We start from the raw sequence: 17,929 nt of genomic DNA on the forward strand, positions 1-17,929 counted from the left end.
GTCTCTATAACGCGTGCGAAGCCACGCATTCAACCCAGAGGGATAGGAGCGCGAAGGCCTGGGTGCTACCGCCGCGAACAGAAGGGTTCTGTGCGGCCATCGGAGTCCAGATGCTGAGGGAGAGACGCCTGAGAACCCAGCGAACGTAGCTACACCCGCCAGGGGGCTCCCAGGCCTCTAAACTTTCCATCAGGTCTACCGTCCCGGGGTACCGTATGTATACGCAAGGGTGCCCTAAGTCTGCAGTGGCAGGTGAGGGCTGATAGAAATCGTCCTGTCGTGTCACGCTTCTTCCAAGACCCGGGACTCGAACCACAAGACGACATAGGCTTCCCCTTCCTGCACCCAGAGCACAACAATCAGGCCCGAAGACCCGGGAGAGGGATCGCGCAGGTTTCAAGTCTGCTCTCCCGCGGCCTTATTTCTGACAGGAATCCCAGTAAAGAGGAGGGAGTGTCCAAAGACGTAATCACAAGCTCAAGCGAAATCGGCACAGCACCCCCTCGAAGAGTGGGAGGCTGGATACCATTAATGCCCGTACGGATGGGCTCCCGTTCGGTGCTGCCTTGGGGAGAGCCTGAGAGCTGGCTCAGTATGCAGGGGTGGGGGGTGGCATTAGGAATGTGAACTGCTTGCGAACTGCGGGCGACTCCAGACAACAGGGCTCAGATGGTAAGAAAAGATGACTTTGCTCCTTTGTGAGGGTCCGGGCCAGGAAGTCTGTGTGGCAGGCCCAGATCAGTTTCAGATGGAGAGGTTGTCACCTGAGCCAGGTAGGACTCGGAACTCTCCTTGTGGTGTCCAAGTCCAGAGCTGCCTGCTTCTGGGAACCGGAGCTGGGCCCAGCCAGGGGCATTCAGCGACCATCAGTCCAAGAGAGCATGACTCTCGCACTACACAACCATTTTCTTTCTCCCCATCTCTCTGTTTCTCTCTCCCACACAGTCTCCATCCCTAGCTGGAAGACTCTTTCTCATTCATGTTTTGATGGTCATGGGTTTGGGTGGTTGCACCAGTACTTGACCTTGGAGAACTTGTCAGAGAACCCCGTTTTTACAGACCTGCTCATCTCACATTGGCTTGCGCCCTCTGGGTAAACTGCCTTACCCATGAGCTTTCTGGTCCTGTCTGGGGAAAGCTGAACATTGCCCAAAAAGTAGGGAAAGACCAGGAGGGTGTGAGACTCACTTTGCCAATAAAAGAAACCCATCAGCTTGTTGGTGTCTAGGCACTTCTCTCTGAGGCAGCCCTCTCCCCGCCAGCAGCCAGTCCTGTTCTTATAAAGACAGCCTAGTTTGAGTCCTATCCTCATCTATAAAGAGATTTAGTAATAAAACACACCCTTTCCTGCCCCTTTTAGGGATTTACAGGCATTACTTTAAACTTTCCTCTAGGTTCTTGCTACCTAGAGGTCAGATCTCAAATCCTAATCCAGGCCATGGTGCAAAGTGATCTGAACCATGTTCCAGTGTAATCAAATGATAATTTTACTTGAGCTAATTATGCAAACTTCTTTTCTAAAAGAAAGCATGCATTGTGTTGTTCAGTTTCATAGGATTTGAGAGATATAACTTGGAAATTGGCAAATGTTAAATTTGCATGTTTATTGGTAATAAGAAGGGAATTTCTGAGCCCAGGTGCACTTTTACAGAGTTTGCTAAGTTGCATCAGTCGTGTCCGACTCTGTGCGATCCCATAGACAGCAGCCCACCAGGCTCCCCGTCCCTGGGATTCTCCAGGCAAGAACACTGGAGTGGGTTGCCATTGCCTTTTCCAATGCCTGAAAGTGAAGTCACTCAGTCATGTCCTACTCTAAGCAACCCCATGGACTGCAGCCTACCAGGCTCCTCCATCATGGGATTTTCCAGGCAAAAGTACTAGAATGGGGTGCCATTGCCTTCTCCCTTAAAGAGTTTAAGTTACCTTTTTTTCATTTGAATGTTTATTTGTTTGCTTGTTTGAACCTGAGAGGAAAAATGGAAGAAAGATAAGGAAGCTAAACATAAATGCTAGAGGTTTTCCCCCCTAAATTGCAAGAGAAGATATCTCTAGAGATAGACATCAACTGGTTATGTAAACATGAATTTAAGAGTAAACGTGCACTTAGAAATTTAGAACATCTCTTTTTAAAATTGGGATATAATGTTGCCATTGCAGATGGGAAGATGGAAGTCTGGGGCTTGCTCATGGGCTAGGCATTCATGTAGATGTAGGTCTCACAAGCTAAACTGTCTTCACATGGCAAGGCTTCAGATTAAAGTCTGGCCTTCAAATCCTCCTTTGCTAAGGTGCATTTATATGATAGCAAGGCCTAAGCAAACATTCAGGCTCTGTTGGCACTTCTTCTATTCCTAAGCCTTAAAAAAAAAAAAAAAAAGCCAGTAATGTGGAGTCATCTCATTTGCAGTCATGTGTCCTCGCATTATCATAAAGGTTATTCAATCATATTTGGAACTAGATTATGATGTCAGGAAAATATTCTTCTCAGAAAGGTATATATTGAGGGTATATTTGAAGAGAATCTCAACTGAGACTAATACACAAGGCAGCTTTAGAAGACGGACCTGCTTTCTAATAGTTGCCTTGAGTGAGAACAGAAGTCTCCTTACAGGAAATTTTTAATTCATTTAAAACTTAATTTTACTTTTTTGAAGAACAAAACACAAAAAATTATTTCTGGAAGAGACTGCTGCAAAGATCTCCCTCCTTTGGCCAGAGAAGCAGAGAAGACTGTAAATCAAGGAAAAGGTGAAGTAATAAATTATGAGGAAAGCTTTGGTATTCCAAGTATATAAAGACTATTTATTTTTCCTGTGTCTATATTTTCTTTTTTTGTAGAGGAGAGGAAATTCTAAAAATATTTGATAGATGTTTTGCCATTAACACCAGAAAAGTGTTGGGGGTGGGGGGAGAGGGTGGGAGGTCAATTTTGTTTAATTAGTAGAAAAAGCAACATAAATCAAAGCAGTCTATTGAGGCCAGTCTTTAATTTATAATGTTATGAGAATATAATGAATTTATTTACAGCATAAGTGATTCAATATTTTCAATCTGATTTTTGTTTTAACCTTTTATTGGGAGAGGGTTGACTTTTTAAAGCCTGGATGGTTTGAAACTTGGCTAAGCACCTCTGGGGTTTTTATTGTGGAAGCAAATATTATCATTTTAATGTTAAACAACTTGCAAGTATTAAATAGCTCATTTGTGATTTACTTTTTTACAGATTTCTCCCCCTTCAGATCTAACGATTACATTAAGGCTTCTGCATCCTTTTGGAAAGAATTTATTATAAATCAGAAAGTGTTAGATGTTCAAAGATTAACATTTCTGAGTGCTGATACTTCATCTTTTCATGCCTTGCAAACAGGTCTAACATTTAGAAATTCTTAAACGTTCGAGGGAAGTTGTGGAAATTCCCAGCTTTTTTTTTAAGCTGGAGGAAGCCAAGTGTTTGGTTTTTTTTGTGTTTTTTTTTAAGTGTGAAGTTTAAAGCAATCAAATGAGGGAGATAGCAGCTTCTGAGAAGGGGTGACACCCACCCAACTTAAGTAGCAAATGTTTGATAAAGCTAGTTAGCTGGCAGCTGATGGGGAAACGGAGCAGAGATTAAAGAGGGTAAGTGAGAGGGCGCTATTTCACCCAACCTTGGTGAAATTTGTGGAGCATCAGCCAGAAAGCCAGGCTTGATAAAGGTCAGGCTCAAATCATCTCACATCTCTAAGACACACTAGCCTTCTACAGAGTATTGAAACCTACCAGTGGGATTGTCTGTCTCGAAGACAAACATCTCTTGAATGGTTCCCAACCACTCGGGTTCATTTCCGAAAGATAGAACTGAGTCCGTTGGGCGGGCGTTCACATCCGCTGCAAGCCCTCCCTAGACGATACTGCCCGGTAATTCAGAGCAGTCCTTCTTCCCCGCCCAACAGTTTAAGGAAGAACCCCCTGCTTTCCCTTCGCTTCTCCGAGGCATAGCGGCTTAGAGCAACAGTCCCGCTGCTTCTGCGGGCTGAAGCGACACGGATAGACATCCTAGAATATGTAACAGGGGACGCGGGAGAGGGGTGCGCGGAACAGTAGGTTATCGGCGGGGAAAGGGTGGGTTCGACTCCTGACGGTCGTGTGCGCTCCGCAGAAGTGTCGGTCCCCCTTCGCAACTCAAAACGGGGTCTGCATCCTGTGAGCAGGCTTTCTTGGACGGGCTCCAGAAGTCCTCAGCTGTACTGAGACACTTAGAAATGCCATCTCGACCTGAAGTCTGGAACCATTTTTACCATTCTAAGCGAAGGATTCCCCCATCCTTAGCCAAGGCTCCCCACTCAGCTTGTTCCAGGAAAGGGCCGGGGAAGAGGGTTCCCATCGCGCTTCCCGAGCCCTCCAGGCGGGCTTAGGGCTCCTGTAAGGCACTGGCCCAAGGCCCGCGACCTCCCCGCCGAGGATGCCGGGCGCCCGGGCTCTCCGCCCCGGCTCCTCGGCCTCTTCCTTGCCGACCGCCCCCGGCGGCCTGGGCGCCCGCGCGTCCCGCGGGACTCGGCTGCAGCTGCGCGCCGGGGGTCGTGGCTGCCCCCGGGCGGTCCGCACGCCCTCAGGACTTGGGCTGGCTGATCCGCCGAGGAGTCCCGGGCCGGAGGGACCGGGCGGGAACGTGCGGATCCGCCCCCGGTCCCGGGACGGCGCGGCGGGGCCAGCGCTCCGGGGTGGGGCTCGGCCGAGCTCGGGGCAGCGCCGGGGGCGGCGGGTCTGGGGTGGGAGAGGGGCGCCCGGCCGCCGGCGGGACGTTCCCAGCTCTGGGCTCCCCTCGGCTCGCTCGGGCCCAGCTGGGCCCGCTCGGGTCGCCGCCCCCGCCCCCCGCGCGCCCGCGCCCTCTCTCGGCCCGCGCGCGTTCCTAGGGCGCCACCTCTTTGCGACTCGCTCACTTCTCCGGCAGGTTTCCCTGAGAGCGTGTGAACATTGCCCAGCTCGGCTTTCAACTCGCTTCCAACCTGCACCGCCCGGCCAGCATGCCTCCCCGGCCGTGAAGCGGGGCCGCCGCCGCCCCTCCGCGCCGCTGGTAACCCGCCCTCGCCGCCACCTGGCCCTCCTGATCGACGACACACGCACTTAAAACTTGTTCTCAGGGTGTGTGGAGTCAACTTTCCGGAAGCAACCAGCCCACCAGAGGAGGTAGACAGACAGCTAGGTATATATATGCGGGTCTCGCTACAAGTGGCTCTGGAACAAGCCGGCCTAGTTCGCAAAGAAGCTGACTTCGGAGCGGGAAACTTCCTTCTGTTTTTTAGGAAGGAGTTAGTCCTGCTCCCCGAACCCCGGGTACGGCCGGCCAGATTAATTAGACATTGCTTTGGGAGACGTGTAAACACGTTGCTCATCATTGATACGTATATAAAACCATTTCATTTCGGTTATTATTTCTGAGGAGGCGCATCTGATTTTTTCTTTTCTTCCCCTTTTTTCGGTCCCTTTTTTTGCCTGTGTGGTTTGGAAAAAAAACACAGTTGGAGTAGCTGATTCCTAAATAAGTAAGTGCCGGGAGACTCCAGTGAAAGTTTTTTGGTTTTTTTGCAACTTGGGAGATGCCCTTGAAGTTGAAGAAGCTCTCTGAGAGCAGGCTGAAGGGGGGCAGCGGGGTTGTGCTGGGAGATGGAGGTGCCAGACTGACACTTTGGGCCCCTTTCCTCTCCGTTGCAGGTCCCCAGAGCGAGAGGATACGATGCTGTGGAAGCTAGTTCAGCAATGGAGCGTCGCGGTGTTCCTGCTGAGCTACTCGGTGCCCTCCTGCGGGCGCTCCGTGGAGGAGCTCGGCCGCCGACTGTAAGTGCCCGATCCTCCCCAGGGCGCCGGGTGAGGGCTGGGGAGGCCAAGGGGAGAGGTCACCAGGCTGGGGCGCTGCCGAGGGCCCTCCGTGGTCATGGATGCTCTTCTCCCGGGTTATTATAGAGCGGCGAGATCCGCTACCTGCCCGGAGCTGAGCCCGGGTTCTCAAAGCCGGCGGGAGAACTGGGTAAACCTCAGCGGGAGACAGGCAAGAGACAACTTTCATGGGTTTCCATGAGAGGGAGCGATTTACTGATTCTCCTCTAGCAAAATCTCTTCTACTGAGAGAAAAGGGTTATTTTCAGAACCTGGGAAGATTCTGAAACCCTGAGGATTGTGAAAAGCTTAAGATAACTCGCAGGAAGCTGAGGTATCCAGGCGGCATACGTCTGTGTGTGTGCACTTGTATACGTACCTACTGAATGTGGGTGGCAGGTTTTGTGTGAAAAGCAAAAACTTTACATTTAATTTTATTATGAATGACATAATTTTAAGCATATAAAGTGGACCACATTACATAATGTAGGCATATTATATAATGAAGTAGTAACAACTTTGCAATGGCACAACTCCAACATCGGTATTGATACAGTTTAAGAACGCTAGAGTGCTCGATTCCAAAATGAGTATTAGGTGTGGAAACTTCCCCCCCCCCCCCTTGGAATTATTGCTAACAGCTCTTTAATCTGCAGTCAGATATTTGCACTGTAGACAGAAAATCTGTTATCTTGGCATTTTCATTTGGTTATTCTTTAAGGATAATTTTGACTTTAATCATACATCAAAGCACACCAGAGAAATAGCACCATGTTGTGTGACTGAAAAGTTGGAAAAGTGGGAAAGTAACACTAGCTTCATAATCCGTTGGACCCAGCAGTTTATGAATGTATGTAATACCATCTTTGGGTGATCTTTAAGCTGCACGCTCAGTGTCCAGGATGGGAAAACCAGAAAGTGTGAGAACTGAGACGAATTTGCCTCTGGTGAAGGAATTAAGGGGAACTTTTACAATAACAATAAAAATAGCAATATCTAATATTTACAATCAGGTTCCTGGTGCTTCCTTGTAAATTCCCAAGGGTGTACCAAAAGGCAACTTTTTAATATGTGCCTTTGGTCTATTATTATTAAAGCAGAAAATCCTTAAATGAAATTATCTTAGACATGTCTGAACCTTGGCACCGAAATGAAAATCTATTATGAATCTCCTAAGGCAAATTGTGTAGAACATTGTACTGAAGATAAAGCTGCATTGTATTCTTCAAATCAAGATTTTGCTGATGTATTTCTGGAAATTGTCTTCAGATTATTTGCTCATTTTGAGACTCATATTTAATTCAGTTATGTAAAATCCATATATAAATATAAATGAAGCCTAAAATTTTAAAAGCACACTTAAATACTGTATTTATTTGGCCAAGAAATACTGTCTTGGAACAGAGCCAATTTTTTTTTTCTTTACAGTTGCTTAAGAAATACCTGTTTTCTCTTTTGAGAAACAGTAAATCGACCATGATTAAATCTACAGTTATGGCATTAAAATGGTGCTAAGTTAGTTCTAGAGGCTATTTTTAACTCTTTCATTGTTGCACCTTGCAAAATACACATCAGAAACCACTTAGCAGCCAGAGTCTCTGTTATAGTTTTGTTTGTGGGTGAAATATAATATTGCAGTTAAACACTCACACTCAGCAGATGGTTATAAAACTACCACAAAACATTCTTATAGTTAATGGCTAATAGATCATCACATTACAGCCATGGTTTTTCATGGAGGCTGAAATCATCAGCAGGTAAACATGTTTCATCAAATTATTATGGCCAAATGGAGTTTTTTTTTTTAAAAAACAAGTCATTTATTTTTGCATTATTGCCAAGTAACAGTACATTTTTGTGTGCTAGAAAAACATTAGTCTGCTATTACAATAAATCAGCATAGTATCTTAAAAGAAATTTTAACATATAATCAAATCGTATTCTCCCCCAATCGTATTCTCTCCCAATACTTTTCACACCAAGTATTAGGAAAACTGCTTCAGACGTTTGCTAAAAGAAATTTTAACATATAATCAAATCGTATTCTCCCCCAATCGTATTCTCTCCCAATACTTTTCACACCAAGTATTAGGAAAACTGCTTCAGACGTTTGCTAAAAGAGAGCTAACTTTTAAAGGAGAGGAAACTACTACAACAGTAACAGTTCCCAGGCCATGGCAATATAAGTTGTGAATCTTCTGGACCTGTGAGTATAAAAGGACTTTACTCAGTGAGGCTGTGTTAGTCCCTCAGTCGTGTCCGACTCTGCAATCCCATGGACTATAGTCCAGCAGGCTCCTCTGTCCATGGGATTTCCTACGCATAAATACTGGAGTAGGTTGCCAGGTTGAAGATCTCCAGGGGTTCTTTCCGACCCAGTGATCAAACCTGGTTCTCCTGGATTGCAGGCGGATGGATTCTTTATTGTCTGAGCCACTAGTTGGATACCTATGGACGTTCTCGTCCAGATGAACAGGGCTTTCGGCAGGTGACAGTCTCTGTGTTTTAGTTAGAGAGAGAACCCCAGCAGATTCAGAAACCTAAAACATCACTGGCTGATGTGCTTAGGAGCCAGACTGGGTCTCTTCCACTTAATGAAAAGCATAATTTCTGACTGAGTCATTTGGGTTGGAAGGGACTTCTGATGAGTCATCTTAACTCTAACACCCTGACCCTGACTCTTCCATGGACCACAGAACTTTTCTTCTCAAACCCAGACTCCTTCCTCTTAGGAGCCTAGCATCAGCATGAGCATGCTGCCTCTTCCTGTGCTGAAAAAAGGAATTCCCATCACTCTAGCTATTCCCTGTGTTCCTTGAGAGCTCCTTAGAAATTTAATCTTCTTCCCCAAAAACTCCCTAGAGAGTGATTTTTAAAGACAGAAAAGCTATATTTTGACTGAATTTAGAGGTTACACATTTCCTTCACATTTTTTCCTTTTTTAAAATAATAATCAAAGGAAACCATGAACATGGGACACTTGTTTTTCCATGTTGGGGATGTAATAAATGCCATGTGGACCATTGTGCTATATAATGTGTACAGATAGATAAAGTAACAGACTATTATTGAGGCCATAGTTACAACTTAAGTACTTCAGAATTATCTAAAGTGAAAGCCTCCCTCTTGGAAGGAATTGCCCACCACCTGTGTACATCTAGTTTGTACATGCTAGTCATTTACTCTTGGCTCAGTTAATGTCTTATTTGGAAAATAAATAGAATACTCCATGGACCTGATTCCTTGTTGACAGTATAGATACTATGCTATTCCTGATCCTCTAATGCAGTTGCTCAACCAGAAAGCTATTCTTCACAATATTTTGAATGCAGAAGTCTTTGAACCAGTAAGTCAATTATGCTACAGCATTTCAGATTTGGCATTTAAGAAAATCTGTGTTTTCTACTATATTAATAATTACCCCCCCAAAGGCAGAATGAAGCTTTGTACCTCAGCAAGAGATGTACTATTTTAAACTAGACAAAGTTGTACCATATTGTAGGCTTTTTGTAAAACAGGAGAGAATGCTCACTCCATTTCCCATGAGAACAATCCTGGGAAAGTGCAGTGCCCGAGCTAGGAAGGCACTGTGACTCACACTTGACAGGCTAGCCAGGATGACAGGCGTATATGCCAGTCAGAGGAGGCATGAGCAACGGAGACTTGATTAGAACAGACCAACTATTAAAAGTCTGGCTTCAGGGTAAGCTAGAATGGGCTGTGTTATACATTTGGAGAGCAATACAGATGAGTGGCTATCTGCCAGGAATTGAGAAAGTAATAAAAGCTACAAATAGTAAAAATGATCATGTGTAAGAACTTCTCTTTAACTTGACATTTTGCTAAGAGATACTTATAAAAGTGTAATACTTATGAAACATGTAAGTGTATCAGTCCTGTTCTTTAAAACCGTTATTAGACTATATAAATCTATTGTAGCAAAGCCTCCATGTAGGTCACTAAAAGTTTCCAGGATAATAACTATTGCCACAAAGTAAGTGAATTTTAATCTGGTCACATGTGGCACCTTCCAAAAGGAAGAGAGACTCCTTCATGCCTCATTTAAACCAGGCTTCTGTTAAATTCCTTTCCATTAAGTCATGTCTTTTTTGCACAAGCTACACGGCTTAAAGTCGGTGCATACAACTAAAATGCTGAAAGAGAGCTGGTATTCTGGCCATAAGGTCTGAGAAATCATGACAGTTTCCGTGGTTTCCTCTTCTTGGACTCACAATATAACTAGACAATCTGTTGTTCCCTCAGTGATAATCCAGACCCTAGGAATCCTGGTTCTTTATTTTGGTGATGAAAATGTACTTGGGACAACAAGCTCAGTCTTCTAGGAAGTGGAAAAATTGCTGTCCATTTGCCCATTGCCATGGTTCCCAACACAGACTCTTTATTCTATGCCCTTCCCTTCTAGTTTCCTCAACATATACTTCAGTAAGAGAAAGGGTTGGGGAAGTTGGAAAACAATCTTGGTTTTAGAATCAGAAGACATCATCTTTGGAGCGCCCTGGTTCTGCCTGTTATGTGAAGTGAAGTTGCTCAGTCCTGTCTGACTCTTTGCAACCCCATGGACACCAGGCTTCTCTGTCCATGGGATTTTCTAGGCAAGAGTACTGGAGTGGGTTGCCATTTCCCTTCTCCAGGGAATCTTCCCGACCCAGGGATCGAACCCAGGTCTCCTGAATTGTAGCAAGCACTTTACCGTCTGAGCCACCAGGGAAGTAGCAAGTGTGAAGTCTTTAATCTCTGAACCTCACTTTCCCCATCTGTAAAATGAAGAGTGTTGTTTATTCTCATATTTCTCTGAAGAGTTAAATAAGTTGTAACAATGTAAGTAATATGAGACCAGATAAATCTATCATTGTGTTGGGGGGGGAAAATACACAGGATCCAGCCCTGTGAAATGCCTTCAGAAATGTTTGAAAATGAGCCACTTTGGAGGGTTATTTCAATGGTAGAAATTCAAGTTATGTGAAGTGTGGTTATAGCAGATATAATATGACTGCTTCATGTATGTAATCCTTAAATTTGGTTAATACATACAGAATAATAAAAGAATACATGAATGGACATTTAAGCAAGAGTCAGGGTGTCATCTAAAAAGACAGATAGAAAACTATTTTTTTTCACTCTATTTTCATTAGAATGTTGTTTAATAGAAAAACCACTTCATATTTTTACCCAGAGATATTTCTAAGACAAAGAACAAATAGAAAAGGGAATTTCTTAATTAAGCCCTAAGGATAATACGTTTGAAATTCTAAATTAAAAAGAAAAATGATGCACAGAGGAAATAAAATGATCTCACTTAAACACACAAAGACAGCCATTTAAAAGAGACCACCCACTACTTTACGGAAAAATATGCGTGCTCTGACAGTTGGCCTTCATATATAGGTTCTTGGTAGCCTATAGTCTAATATCAATCATGTCCAAATTCAGTGTGGTAGTCAGGTGGTCTCCTAGACAGACTTCACAGCTCACTTCATCCTTCAGACTTTGCTTGCTTTTACTAGTAGAGCTTGCTGTTCTTTGAGATTCAATATTATTATTATTTTCTTTTAAGTGGAGATCAGTGTGTGTGCATGTACGCCCGCTCGTGCACATGTATGCACACTTGCTCATGCACATGTATGCCTGGAGTGAGTACTTAGGGGAAATCAGCCACCTTTTTGTTTCCCAGACTAGGATGCTTTATTTCCCCCAAAACCATGAAAAGAAGCTCAGTGGTTTCTGTCCATATTTTTGAAACAATGACTCTTAATATTTTAAATCGAGAAGAGAGCATAGACATTGTAGAATCTGATCTTTTTAAAAAGATGGGGCCCCAAGGGCCCAAGAATGTTCATGTTCTCAACAAGGTCACAGACCTGGGGAGCAGCACAGCTCGGACTTGGGCTGGAGCCTCCTAAAGGCTGGCTCTTCCCTTCCCATCTCTGCCTTCCCTGCTCAGCCAGCTTGCAGCCCTCTAGCTTAGCTTGTGGGACCAATTAGACCACTCAAAGGCTTTCCCCACGTCTTTGTGGTCTCGGTCAGATATTAAACTGTCACCGTCTTCTTCCTCTCCTGCTCTTCCCTCTTTACAGCAAAAGGGCTGTGTCTGAGCACCAGCTCCTCCATGACAAGGGGAAGTCCATCCAAGACTTACGGCGTCGGTTCTTCCTCCACCATCTGATCGCGGAAATCCACACAGCCGAAATCAGAGCTACCTCGGAGGTGTCCCCCAACTCCAAGCCTGCTCCCAACACCAAGAACCACCCCGTCCGATTTGGGTCTGATGATGAGGGCAAATACCTGACTCAGGAAACTAACAAGGTGGAGACATACAAAGAGCAGCCACTGAAGACGCCCGGCAAGAAAAAGAAAAGCAAGCCTGGAAAACGCAAGGAGCAGGAGAAGAAGAAACGGCGAACTCGGTCTGCCTGGCTGACCTCGGGCGTGCCTGGGACTGGGCTGGAAGAGGACTACCTATCTGACATCTCCGCAACAACGCTGGAGCTCAACTCACGGTAACCGGCTTCCCAGCCCCTAGCCCCTCCTTGGTGCCCCAAGTACAGTGTGGAGACTCCATTCTACCCTGGCTTGCACAGACCTAGAATCTCCTATCTGTGCCTTGGTCCATCGCGCCACGCTGTAAAAAGCTTACAAAACCAAGATGGCTCAGAATATTGCCTGCCTTAAGGCAAAATGTCCTAGCCCCTCAACATACAAGGTGTTTAATCACTCGCTTCTTTTTCCACCAGCAAACCCCAATACCAATCCTTTAATACTCTATTAACAACTTTTATCTTTTTCCTCAAGCTTTAGAAGCTTGTGCACTTTAACCATTTGTTAGAGAACTGTATTTATTTCCCCCACTCTTATACCAAGTTGAACTTTATGATTATTTTTCTTTTTTCTTCCTTTTTTTTCCCCCTTCAAGGGGTGAAAAAAAAGAAGGCTTTGATATGATCTACAAACACTACAGAAAATATCATACCATGAAAAATTAAACTTATTTAATTAAAAATTAAATTTATTTTCATGTGATTAAATTTAAAATTTTACACACAGACTTTGAATTTACTTAATTGAATTTAACTCTGTTTTCTACCAGTTCATGAAACAAAAATCATGATTTCTGAAAATTTCTAAGTAAAGATTGGGAAGGACATAAGTTTTTCTCAGGTATCTATTTGTCCGCTGACAAGTTGAGGTACTTTCTATAGGGTTTTGCAGTAGGAATAATAAAACCACATCTATGTGGCTTGTTTATCCTTAGCTTGCAGCTGTTCACATTCACAGACTTTGGAGCCAGAAACCCTTAAGTCCAAGTCTTGGGTCTGAATTTATTGACGTTCACAACCTTAGTCTTTCTAAGACAGATTTCCTCTTCTGTAAAATGAAGATGGTGCTTGTGCCAACCTCACTGGATCAGGTGAAGATTAAATGAGATTACATGGGTTAAATGCCTGTCATAGAGTAAATACTCAGTAAATTGCAGCTCATTATTGTTTAGGTGCTTTGAGATTTCATTCTGGCTCTATCATCCATTCATCCATCTCTCTATCTGTGTGTTTCTGTGAGGCAAAAAGGGGGTAAGTATTCATCTCATTTTAGGATACGATTTGAAAACCAAAGCCTTCCACAGGTAAAGCAGCTGAGCAGACCTGGCAACGGGGAGTGGTGGTCCTCAGAACTGGCTTTATTCCTTTCTTGACACTTAGGCCAGCACTGTGCTGGTGCTGCTCTTTACCTCTGCATTTCCACTGATGGGATCTTTTCATTTTTTAATTTCTAGTACAGCCCTTCTGTGGGGTTTAAAAGGAAGGGGGAAACAACACAGGATGCATTCTATGCAGCTAATGATCTTGCTATTTAAGGAGTCCCCTGTCACTTCTCCAGTCCTTTCCTGTGACTGGTAAAGACTGGATAACAGAGTGATGTTTCAAAGGGGATATTTGAGTTAAATTGACAAAACCCATCATTCAAAAGCATATGAAATGACAATGACAGTGGCTAAGTAGTGCAGCTTAAATAGTAATCAACAGATAGTGGCACTAGAAGAGTCTTTAGCCCAATGAGTGACCTATTCTGCAAATATCTAATGGATATATAAAGGATAACAAACAATAAATCTTGGTTTAATGCATTGGTTTAATCACATTCAGTGTATTTTTAGCTATGATCCTAATTGTACATATTTATAACTAATTCAAGGGCTTTATTGCCAAAATCTACTTTTATCTATTTTGTATATATACATAAACAGAAGTAGAAATACGTTTCAGTGAATTCTATTCATTTAAATTTGCAATGCGCTTAAGTATCTGGAGAGTTGAAACTCAGCTCTTGTCAGTTCATATCCCCAAACTGTCTCTAAGTTAAAGTAGATTTACTAAAAACTAGGCAGTGCCCAATCAAATCCACACCTATGACTGAAAGAAATAGAATGTTTCTGCCTCTCCTTTCTGTTCCCTGGTTCTGAGAGATGTTCATGGAAAGCACTTTATGTTTGGCAGCCAAATGTTGGCATTCTCTCAATACAATCCAACAGAGGTGTAGGCAAGAGTGGGGAAATTCAGCAATGTACTGATGAGAACATATGGGACCATGCAAATTTTGTCATCCGAATAGAATCTTTTCAGAATAACCATTTTAAAGTTTTATAAGCAACTCACCTTTTATTAGCATCCTCTCTTCAATCTCCTTGCATTAATGCTATGAGCTTAGAGAGCTAATGATATGGCAAGCATTAACTTTATTACAATATGTAATAGTGGTGGTATTTCTTAAGAGAAACTATTGAGCCTACACTGTATGGATCCTTTTACATGAACCATTCAGTGGGAAATATACAGCTTTAAATTTTGGAAATTATATTTTAGAATTTTTGATGTTGCACATGAGATGTCCAGATACAGTGGGACTCATATAATTTACCTTGGAAAACACTGATGTAAAAAAAAAAAAGTGAAAGCTTTCCAGCACTCAGAAGAGCTCTAAAGTGTTGTCATACTCATATGTGTAATGTGCTTATACATATACTTTTAGGTCATGGTATATATTTTACCTGACTGTCCCGCTACATGCCTTTGTCAAAGGGAAATCAGAAGGAAAGATAACAAACAAACTGGCTGGGCAGGGTGAAATATAATTAAAAGAGCTTTTCCTTGGTCCTTTAATGTATTTCCTTTTTCTTTCCTTCTGAGGAATAAATTGTTCAAGAGGCTATTCATTCCCTCCTTGCTTGTGTTACTCTTAAATACAATTCACTAGATACCGTTTAGTGACAAAACATTTTGCAATCAGTACAATACCCAAATGATTGAGTTTGACAGTTGCCTTTTGGACTTTATTCATAACATCCATCCATATCTGCCCACCATTTAAAAAGTTTAATAGTAAACTATTTTTGTCCTCTGTTACTAGGAGCTGTTTTCTCGTCCAAACAAAATTCTTGAAGAGTTCGATTCCTTAAGAAGTTAAAACACTCTAAATGCTAAACTTGCTTTTCATTCTTCAAGCTGCACATAAAATTCCTAAATTGTCAAGAGTTTGCTTTTGGGTAGGTCACACAATCATGCAGGTCTGACATGTAAAATTCTGGCTGTTAATGCAGTGATGCAGCCAACTGCTTCCATTCCGTAGCTGTTGCTCCTAGTTGTTCCATAGTTAGTTTCTTTGACACTAGTAGATATTCCCCAAAATAGACCACACACAGAGAAGAAAAAAGCAGAGAGAGAAGCAGAGAAAAAGTCGCTAGTCTTAAAATGGGCTTCCTTGGTGCCTTAGACGGTAAAGAATCTGCCAGCAATATAGGAGACCCGGCTTCAATCCCTGGGTCAGGAAGATCCCCTGGAGAAGGAGATGGCTTCTCCACTCCAGTGTTCTTGCCTGGAGAATTCCATGGACAGAGGAGCCTGGCAAGCTACAGTCCATGGGGGTCACAAAGAAGTGGACACAACTGAACAACTAAACACACACATCTGAAAATACTGTCATTATAGTGCTTAGAAGGGTTAGAAACCACGTTAGTCCCAAGTGGAAACTTATTCTGGGTAATAAAACAAACACAGTGATGTGAAATATTGCTCTTTTGTACTTTTGAATTAATAGATTCCTATTCTCTAATTTAAAATAACTTTCCCAATTTCTAACATAAGATCCAGTCAAAAAACTAGCAGCAATTCTATCGTAGTTTTGGCTTCAAAAACAAAAATCCAAAATCATTTTATTCATTAGTATTTAAGAACAGCTAAAGAAGGACAGATATCCTCATCCTCATCCTCAAATCATCAGCCAAACATACTTTAATTACTCATCCTTCTAACATTTACCCCAAATCACACACTCAACCTTCACAACAGCCCATTAATCTGAGTGAGAGATTGGCCAAATGAGAACCTGAAAAGGATAAGCAACCTTTGCATCACCTCTGTTGGGCATCCCTGGGGAATAAACTTCTAAGCAAGGTGTATTTAATGATGGATAACACAACCTGGCCTTATTCTGAATTCTCAGATGTGTCCCTCCTCTTCCCAAACTTGCCAGTTAGCAGCTTTGGAAAATTCTCAAAGGGTTTCCTTTTCCTGACAGAGTATAATTAGAAATGCAGACCCATTTTCCTTTCTGTATTACATTGGTCATTAGATCAGATTAAAGACCCTGCCTGTAGCAGAGGGTTCTGGAGAGTTGGGTATACCCCACAGGCACCTTTTGGAAAAGATATTTACAAGAAGTCCCCTGAATCAGTTTTCATTCTGTTTCTATGTTCCTTAATTTACATCTTTATTTTATGTCTCTTCATTTGCAAAGAAAATTAACCTGTTTTCTCCTCTTTTTTTTTTTTTTTTTGCTTCTTTCTCTTTGCAGGAGGCATTGAATTTTTCAGCAGAGACCTTCAGAAGACGTATTGCAGGATTCTGTAATAATGAACATGTGGAAAGTATTAGAAATATTTATTGTCTGTAAATATTGTAAATGCATTGGAATAAAACTGTCTCCCCCATTGCTCTATGAAACTGCACATTGGTTATTGTGAATATTTTTTTTTTGCCAAGGCTAATCCAATTATTATTATCACATTTACCATAATTTATTTTGTCAACTGATGTATTTATTTTGTAAATGTATCTTGGTGCTGCTGAATTTCTATATTTTTTGTAACATAATGCACTTTAGATATACATATCAAGTATGTTGATAAATGACACAATAAAGTGTCTTTATTTTGTGGTTGATCTTAATGAATGCCTAAATATAATTATCCAAACTGATTTTCCTCTGTGCATGTAAAAATAGCAGTATTTTAAATTTGTAAAGAATGTCTAATAAAATATAATCTAAATTACATCATGACTCAGAAGGTGAATTTTATGTATATATATCCTTTAAGATTTCTAGTAGAAGGAACATGATGTAATTTTTAACTGTGTTCGAATATGGTCTTAAGTTTAATATGTTTATATTGGTACAAATTCCAACATTTTCACATTAGCTTTTAGTTTAAAACCACTTAAAATGTGGTTTTAATTATTTTATCCAGTATTTAAGTTCAATTCAGTGGAATGGCTGAGTTATCTAGACATCATTTTATACAGTACATCCAATTCAAAGTGAAGAGTGGAGAGGGAAGAGAAATGTCAGGAGAAAAAAATTAAAGAAACTTAGTCCAGAGAATTAGCCAGAGCTGAAAAACAGGGAGAGAGGAAGTCAGGAACTTTAAGGCCAGGGGTAATTTTATCCAATGTAAGGTTTAATTTGAGAGAGCTTGCCCTTATTAGTCAATAGTAAGAGCTGCTTGAGAATTCTACCTGGGTTAACCTTTCTACCAGTGAATGAAGAGAGACTCAGGTTTGGGAGATAGATATGTGGCAATTCAAAGAGCCTTCACTGGTGAAGATGTCTTTCCTGGGACATCCCACTTCCAGGGACCACGGTTGCAAACAGCACATATGTAATACCGCATGCAATCCCCTTTCCATTTTGCATATCATCTTGGTTGTTCCTAATTCTATTTTCAAATGAAAACACAAATACATTCTTTCCATAGAATCTTTTTCTTTGCATTGAGAACTCATCAGTGAAG

General features: G+C 42.3%; 1 protein-coding gene across 9 annotated transcripts; it reads left to right on the forward strand.

The window, feature by feature from the left end:
* On the forward strand, positions 2,545-17,191 carry PTHLH (parathyroid hormone like hormone). Of its 9 annotated transcripts, none has more exons than XM_013964083.2 (5): positions 2,545-2,748; positions 4,928-5,179; positions 5,689-5,811; positions 11,946-12,368; positions 16,714-17,191. In XM_013964083.2, the coding sequence occupies exons 3-5, from the start codon at positions 5,711-5,713 to the stop codon at positions 16,721-16,723; spliced, it is 534 nt and encodes a 177-aa protein (XP_013819537.1). In that variant the 5' UTR covers positions 2,545-2,748; positions 4,928-5,179; positions 5,689-5,710; the 3' UTR covers positions 16,724-17,191. The 9 variants fall into 9 exon arrangements, 7 of the variants coding, with proteins under 7 accessions (XP_013819537.1, XP_017903030.1, XP_017903031.1 ...); XM_018047541.1 differs by lacking the exon at positions 2,545-2,748 and adding an exon at positions 5,496-5,519 and having other exon boundaries at positions 4,777-5,179; positions 16,714-16,862; XM_018047542.1 differs by lacking the exon at positions 2,545-2,748 and adding an exon at positions 5,496-5,519 and having other exon boundaries at positions 4,777-5,163; positions 16,714-16,862.

Source organism: Capra hircus, chromosome 5 (assembly GCF_001704415.2).
Source record: "Capra hircus breed San Clemente chromosome 5, ASM170441v1, whole genome shotgun sequence".
Lineage (NCBI taxonomy): Eukaryota > Metazoa > Chordata > Mammalia > Artiodactyla > Bovidae > Capra > Capra hircus.